This window comes from Neomonachus schauinslandi, chromosome 2 (genome assembly GCF_002201575.2).
Source record: "Neomonachus schauinslandi chromosome 2, ASM220157v2, whole genome shotgun sequence".
NCBI classification, from domain to species: Eukaryota; Metazoa; Chordata; class Mammalia; order Carnivora; family Phocidae; genus Neomonachus; species Neomonachus schauinslandi.
Window position 1 is genome coordinate 60,093,914 of NC_058404.1, and position 8,752 is coordinate 60,102,665.

The 8,752-nt window shown below is 33.2% G+C and overlaps 1 protein-coding gene across 1 annotated transcript in view; it reads left to right on the forward strand.

The window, feature by feature from the left end:
- The window catches only part of LOC110588510 (probable ATP-dependent RNA helicase DDX60), a 103,687-nt gene that overhangs the window by 81,588 nt on the left and 13,347 nt on the right, over positions 1-8,752 (forward strand). The window contains 2 exon segments of the mRNA XM_021698854.1: positions 5,806-5,953; positions 7,636-7,778. Of these exon segments, the coding sequence (XP_021554529.1) occupies positions 5,806-5,953; positions 7,636-7,778 (291 nt within the window).

The window sequence follows — 8,752 nt, forward strand, 5'->3', positions numbered from 1 at the left end:
AGATATTTATACAATAAATGAACTAATAGTTCCTATCATTGAATCTGTAGTTCCCTTAGGGGCTTTTTACCTTGAGGTAAGGCTACAGGCAAAAAAGCATATGTTGTGAACTATAATGTCCTCACTGAAAAAATATTAGAATAGTCATTGAAGAAATAATTCCTTGACCCTCATAGAATAAAAGCAGGAAAACTCTTTTCCAATTTTATTTGCAACATATTCTTTGATCAGGATTTGCTATTATTAAATCAACATCAATACTGTTACTAATATACCCCACTAGAATCTGAGAAAGTGGGATAGGCAGGTTATACTAAATAACCTCAATAAAATGTGACAAGGAACAAAAAGAGATGAGTTAATCTATATTGTTAACTCCACAATGTCAAATTACAAATCTTAGCCCTCACAGAATGTTCTCTTGACCAGTGAACACAACTTTGGTCATTGACCTATCATCTTCACATTTTTTCATTACATGTAAATTCTTGAAGTATTATTTGTTTTTTAAAATAATTTATATTTAACTTAGAAAAGTCAGTATCTAAATTCTCACAAAGAAAGACATCATAAAAATATACAGTAAAGGAAGGTTTTGTGTGGGGGCCTCCTGTCTTTCTTGCTCTCTGTCAGTTTCTTTCTCTCTCTCTTTTTTAAAGGTTATTGGAAATTTGTGTGCTTCCAGATGGATATAGTAAGTGGTTATCATTCGTATTGCAACAGAAAGCTGTGGAAACAATGGGGATTTGGCTGGCTAAAATTGTAAAATGGCAAGAACTTACTAATGGTGTGATGGGAATCTTTAATCGTGGTTTCCTCACAAAGAATTTGTTGATTCTGGACATGGTTTGAAAATTGTACTTAGCGTATACAGAGAGCCTCTTCTATGAGATTAAAACAATTATTAAAGCTTTTAGTGACCACATGGGACTGGAGTGACAGAAACTTGGGAGACATAGTGTTTCTATGAGTTTACTGAGGATGTTTACTGAGTACCAGATCTGCATGCAATGTTGGAGTACTACACCAAATTTTTTGCAGTCTTGTGGCAATTATTAAGTAAAAAGCCATTAGAAGGAAGGTTCTGCATTTATTTATGCCCCTGAAAACATTTTTGAAAGCTTTAGAGCTGGAAGATGTAGAAGGTTTAGGAAGTTCTGTAGGAAAAAGGTAGATCTTTGGAAGTCTTTTAGGACTGAGAAAACGAGACCCACCAGTCTCATACTCAAAGTCCAAGAGGGTCATGACCCAGGAATAGAGTTATATCAGGTATAGACTGGAACTTAATAAAACTGGAAAACAATACCAGCAATACCAACAGTACCACTTTAGTCTCTACTTGGACTGAAGTGATCACATCTTCAATCATGTAACCAAACTAAAAAATGGGAGAACTCACTCTGGTAGAAGATAACATCATTTGAAGCTCATCAGGTCCTTTTGTAAACAATTTATGGTGAAAAAACCCCCAAATATAACATAAACAAATGGATAAATATGAACATTAAACTAAAACTACTGAAAGTCAAAAACAAAGAGAAAATCATAAACCAGCTAGAGCTGAAACAGGCATTTCCTTGAAAAAAAAGCAGTAATATTGATAGCTGACTTTTTAACCAAAATAACTGAAGCTAGAAAAAAATGGGCAATAATTTCATCCTACTCTATTTTCGTACATAAATATGTTACGTATATTTTGAATATGTTTTAAACATAATTTAAAATAAGATAAATATATTATGATTGATTTAATAACATATCAGGAGGGTATGCATATATCTACCTTTTTTAGCTTTATTATTATTGAGGTGTAATTGATATACAAGGAATTGCACACATTTAATGTATATGTCTTAATGAGTTTGGACATATGCATATACCCATGATATCATCACTACAACCAAGGTACTAAACATATTTATCACATCCCATATTCCTTGTGTGTGAGGTGGCTTTTTCCTTTTTTTTTTTTTTTTTGGTTGGAACACTTAACATGAGATTTATCCTCTTTATGTATTTTAAAGTTTACAATATTGTATTGTTAACTGTAGGTACTTTGTTGTACAGTGGGTCTCTAGAATTTATTTATCTTGCATAACAGAAACTTTATATCCAATGAAAAACAATTCCCCATTTCTTCCTCCACCCAGGCCCTGGCAGTCATCATTCTAGTCTCTGCTTCTATGAGTTTGACTATTTAAGATATGAGTGGAATATAAGTAGAATTTATAAGATATAAATTCCATTACATGAAATCATGAATTACTTGTCCTTCTGCGACTGGCTTATTTTACTTAGCATAATATCCTCTAGGTTCATCCATGTTGTTGCAAATGGAAAGATTTTCTTCCTTTTAAAGATGGAATAATATTCTGTTGTATGTATATACCACATTACCTTATCCGTTCATCTGTTGATGGACATTTGGTTTGTTTCCATATCTTGCTTATTGTGAACAATTTTGCAGTGAACATGGGGGTACAGATATCTCTTCAAGATCTTTATTTCAATTCTTTTGGATATATACATCAGAATGGGATTGCTGGATCATATAGTAGTTCTATTTTTAATTTTTTGAAAAAACTCCAAATGTTTTCCATAGTAGCTGCACCAGTGTACGTTTCCACCAAAAGTGCATAGGGATTCTAATTTTTCTATATTCTCCTTAACACTTACCTTTTTGATTTTTTGATAATACCCATACTAACAGGTAGGAGACAATATCTCATGTGGCCTTCATCTGCATTTCCCAAATGATTAGTGCAGTTGAGCAACTTTTAATACACATGGTGGCCATTTGCATGACTTCTTTGGAGAAATGTCTAATCAAGTCCTTTGCCCATTTTTTTGATTTTTTGCTATTGAGTTGTAGAAGATTCTTATATATATTTGGATATTATCCCCTTACCAGATAGGTGGCTTAGAAATATTTTCTCTCATTCTGGAAATGCCTTTTCACTTTATTATTTCCTTTGCTGTGCAGAAGCTTTTTAGTTTGATTTAGTCCTACTTGTTTATTTTCATTTTTGTTGCCTGTGCTTCTGGTGTCATATAAAAAAAAATCATTTCCAAGATCAATGTCTTTATATTTTCTTTTATGAATTTTACAGTTTCAGTCTTACATTTAAGTCTTTAATGCATTTGAGTTTATTTTTATGTGCAGTGTGTGGTAAGGGTCAATATCATTCTTTTACATGTGTATACCAAATTTTCCCAACACCATTTGTTGAAGAGATTATCCTTTCCCCACTGTGTGTTCTTGGCACCCTTGTCAAAGATCTTTTGACCATATATACTTGGATTTATTTCTGGACTCTTTTTTGTTCCATTAGTCTATATGTCTTTCATGATACTGGTACAATACTGTTTTAATTAGTGTAACTTTGTAATATATTTTAAAATTAAGAAATGTAATGCCTCTGGATTTGTTTCTTTTCCCCCCCTCAAGATTATTTTGACTATTCAGGGTCTTTTGTGATTCCATATGAATTTTGGGATTGATTTTTATGTTTCTGTAAAAAATGCCATGAGATTTTGATAGGAATTGCAATGAACATGTAGATCCATTTGGATAGTTTTGACGTCTTAATAGTATGGCATGCCTTTGCATTATTTGTGTCTGCTATAATTTCGTTCATGAGTGTTTTATACTTTTTAGTATAGAGATCTTTCACCTCCTTGGTTAAGTTTATAGCTAAATATTCTATTCTTTTTGATGCTATTACAAATGAGATTGTCCTAATTTTCTTTTCAGATACTTATTTAATGTATAGAAACCAACTATTGTTTTTATGTTGATTTTGTATCCTCCAACTTTGCTGGTATTGTTCTGACAGTTTCTTGTGTATGTGCTAAAGGGAATATATATTGTAGGCAGACAAAAAAATCTAAACTTGGGAGAATTGAAAATGTAACAGGGCAAGAAGTATACTAGAAAGGATAGTGTGGGTAGATATAAATAAATATCTACTGTATCTAAAAATAATTATAGTGTATTATGAAATCTATAATATATATATACCTAACTAAAATGCATGACGGTCATAATGCAAGTGTTGGGAAGGGTAAATATATTTGAATATTTTAAGGTTCTTACACTATTAAGAGTTGTAAAAATTAAAGATGTATTTTGTATTCTCTGGAATAAAGACTAGCAAAATAGTGCACAAATAAGTGTTAATAGAAGAAAAACTGATAAAATACAAGAACATAGAAAATAATATATAATATATGGTCGGGATAGAAACTGAATACTAAAATAGTATATATAAACTCAACTGTATAAGTAACTGCATTGAATATATATGTACTAAATACTTCAGGTAAAATACTGACATTTTTAGATATTATTAAGAAAAAACCCACAATTATATGCTGTTTGTACAAATCACATCTTAGCCATAAGGTCCCAGAAAGGTTGAAAGTAAAATGATAGAAAAAGAGATATGCCAGCTAAATACTTACCGGAAATACTTGCCTGAAAATTAGATAGCTTCATTTCTAAATACATATAGGTCACCAGAAGAAATAGCAAAAGAGTTTAACATGGTTCTGGGACTAAGGGCATGGGTGGTAAGACAGAGCCCTGATTAGTCGTTGTAAGCCTTGTAACACTGATTTTTTTTTTAAATTTGTACTTGTAGTGCTTACTGTGATAAAATACCTTTTGAATATAAATAGAATTCTTAAAAAAGAAAATTAAAAAATTAGGAAAAATACATATAGGATGAAAATAAAATGGAATTATAAAATATTTTAATTAAACAATAATAAATATACAAATACAAGATGTAATTCATACAATGATTAGAGCAAAATTTATAGCCTTATAATCATATCTTAGAAAAGAATAAAAGCTGAAAAAAATCAATGATTTAATTTTTCAGCTTAAGAAGCTAGGAAAACAAAACAAATAGAAAATCTAACATAAGGGACACCTGGGTGGCTCAGTCGTTAATTGTCTACCTTCGGCTCAGGTCATGATGCCAGGGTCCTGGGATCGAGCCCTGCATCAGGCTCCCTGCTCTGCGGGAAGCCGGCTTCTCCCTCTCCTACTCCCCCTGCTTGTGTTCCCTCTCTCGCTGTCTCTCTCTCTTTCTGTCAAATAAATAAATAAAAATCTTAAAAAAAAAAAAAAAGAAAATCTAACTTAAGGTAAATTTTACAAATGTCAGGAAATAAAATGGGACATTACTACAGATCTTTCTTTGGACATTGAAAAGAACAAAAGAGGATATTATGAATGATATATGCCAATACACTTGGTTATTTGGACAAAATGGGAAAATTCCTAGAAAATGCAACCTTCCAAACTAACCAAGGAAGATATAAAAAGTCCTGTGTCTGGTATCTATTAAAGAATTGTGGTCAGTTATTTTGAAAACTTTCCCACAAAAAAGGAAAAAGTGCACTTATGATGAGCGCTCAGTGTTGTATGGAAGTGTTGAATCACTATACTGTACACTTGACACTAATATTACACAGGATGTTAACTATACTGGAATTTAAATAAAAACATTAAAAAAGAAAAAAGATGGTGTTGGTTAAGTAATGTGAAAGCAAATTTTTAAGAGTGAAGATACTAGTTTTTATAAATGCACATAGAAACAAAAAATGAACTTTACTTCAATTTCACGAATGAAGGAATGAAACAATTACATTATTGAATAAATAGGTAACTACAGAATTATAGTGCAGTGTTCTTTGCCATTCTTCCAAAGTTTCAGTTTTCAAAGAAGGTATATAGATGTCTCTAAAAAAATATTTGGCTTTCCGGAGTTCTTAATGATCTCTCTGATGATTTAGGTGTTCCTTGACGATCTCCCTAAGGATTTTAATGATGCTTTACGTGAGTATAACATGGACGTTACAAAGGACTTTGCCTCCTTCCTACTAAATGTTGCCAAATTGGCTGATATGAAACAGGAATATCAACTCCCATTGTCAAAAATAAGTAAGTATATCTTAACTCCACTGTGGACGATTTAAAGAAAAAATAATCTTTCTAAGAATATTTTTCCCAGAGGAAGAGTAGAGCCTGGGAAAGATCAGTCTGCCTTAAAAAAGGGGAATTCCTTCTGCTTTCAAAGAAAGAAACTCTTGGTTTTTAGAAGTCAAAAGGGCAATGGAGAATAAAACTAAATAGAGTCATTTATAAACCATCTTGATTAAACGTTGCTTTTGGGGCAAGCCTGGCAAGTTCAGGAAGGGCATTTATGAAGTGAAGATAAATGAGAGACCATTCTATCACTCATTTTCTTGAGAGGAAATATGTATAGACTCTTGGAAGATTACCGGGGCCCAAACTCTGGTTCTGCTATTCTTAGAAGTGAGACCTTGGGCAATATTCCTTACTCATGCCTCGATTTTCTCAAAAGATGTATAAAAAAGAGAATAGCATTACAAACCTAGTTTGGGTGAGCTTTAAATAATTCAGTTAATATATGTGAATATCTTAAAACAGTACCTAGCACATAGTAAACACATTAACTTTGCTCTTATTTTTCATAAGGTATTGGATAGAAATCTTCTAGGGAAAAGTAAACAGGAAAAGCTGACTGGGATAAAAGGAAAGGGTTGAGCCATGGGTAGTAATTTCCTAATTTCATTATACCCCAACATCCTCAACTGGAAAAAGTTAAGAAAGCAGAGCTTCTTACTTCCTGGGCCCTATTAAAGTGGGAAACAGCATGAACAAAAGCAAACAGTAACAGTGGAGCATTGTGAGCATCCCAGAGGAGGCAAAATAGGACTGCCTTCATTACAAATTAGAGCCACCTTTGAATGCACAATCTGGTGCTTCTTAAGAGTAGGAATGGAGGGGGCCCCTGGGTGGCTCAGTCGGTTAAGTGTCTGCCTTTCGCTCAGATCATGATCCTGGAGTCCCGGGATGGCGCCCCAAGTCAGGCTCCCTGCTCAGTGGGAGTCTGCTTCTCCCTCTGCCCCTCCCCCTGCTTGTGCTCTCTCTCTCTCTCTCAAATAAATAAAATCTTTAAAAAAAAAGTAGGAATGGAAAAAAATATTTCTTCTTGTATGCCATTTCCAAACCTACTGATAGTGGCCTCTTAGAATACCCTGTCTGGAAGGATTGTGAGGCCAGATCTGAAGTCAGTGGGAAAAAGCACCAAGGTAGTAACAATAATTCTATGTTAAAAGCATGCAATCTAGATGTAGTCTTTTATTACCTGTTGATCAAGGAACTAAAACATCATACAAAATTTTATAATACTGATAATATTAATAGCTAACATTTATTGAATGTATTCTGTGCCAAGATGTGCTACTCACTTTTTTTTTTAAAGATTTTAGTTATTTATTTGTCAGAGAGAGAGAGAGAGTACAAGCAGGGGGAGCTACAGGCAGAGGGAGAAGCAGGCTCCCCGCTGAGCAGGAGCCCGACGTGGGACTTGATCCCAGGACTCTGAGATCATGACCTGAGCAGAAGGCAGATGCTTAACCCACTGAGCCACCCAGGTGTCCCATGCTATGCACTTTATGTGATATATCTCATCTGGTCTGATATAGGTCCTGGAAATTTGAATGACTTCATTTGTAGCATGGTCTAGAGTCTGTGCATAAAGCGTAACAATTTGGCTGATTTTTAAAAACTAATCTATCCCAACCTATTATGGACAGATTCCACAGGAAAAGAATGTGAGGGCTCTGAACTGGTTTCTCATTTGATGAACTGCAAAGAAGGAAGAGCAGCTATTTCTCCATTTGTTTGTCTCTCCGGAAACTCTGATGGTGATTTGCTTCTACCAAATACTCCGAACCATGTAAGTGGAAATGGGGTTTATAAATAAAAGATCTTTAAGAAAGAATTGGATTTATGCTTCTAGGCTGTTTAGAAAGGATTTCAAATTTCTCAAATTGAAAAAAAAATTCCAGGTGTATGAACAGAAATATCCAGGAAATGGTACTCTTGAGGCCAGTATGGTTTCAGTTTTTTGGTGTTGACCTGAGGGACCCTGCTCCATTCTGCTCCACAGAATTCCCAAGTACCACCACTTTTCTTCCATCTTTGTAGTTTGATGCAAGTTTGCTATGGAAAGAGCATACAACTATCTTCAGGCTTTCCTGGTATTGCCATAAATGCTGTAAATCGCATATATGTTCTGGATCACTGATGTCCAAAATGGAGTACAAAGACCTAGACACATTGGGAATATGCTGGATAATTCACTGAATGTTGTAATAAACTTATAGAAATTTAATTTATATTTTAACACAAAGTTTGAGAAAGAAAATAAGTTTTGTTATATTTGATATTATGGTTTGACACTAGAGTTTCAACTCTATTCTAGTCCAAAATCAGACAGTCCTCTATCATATAAAATAGTCCAGTATCACTTAAAAGAGTTTTGAAAAACTAAATATTAGACCCTTGTGCATTTTAAATGGACACATACATTTTTATCACAAATTCAAATAATTTCTGATGATATAATTTCCAGCTTCAGATAAATGTTGATATGTTAAAATAAAGCCGTATCATTTTTAATGTATAAAATGGAATATGAATACTGAAGCATTTGAATACCCATAATTATGAAGTTAAAACAGTCAAGAATAAAATTTCCAATGATTTAAAATTTGGCACTGTTCTTTTCTCTTGTATTTAGATTATACACTCCCCCACATAATTTGACCTCAATGTAATATATTTTTTTTTTTTTTTCTAGTGCTTAGCTCTCTCTTTTTTTTTTTTTTTTTTAATTTTTTTTTTATTCTTATGTTAATCCCCATACAT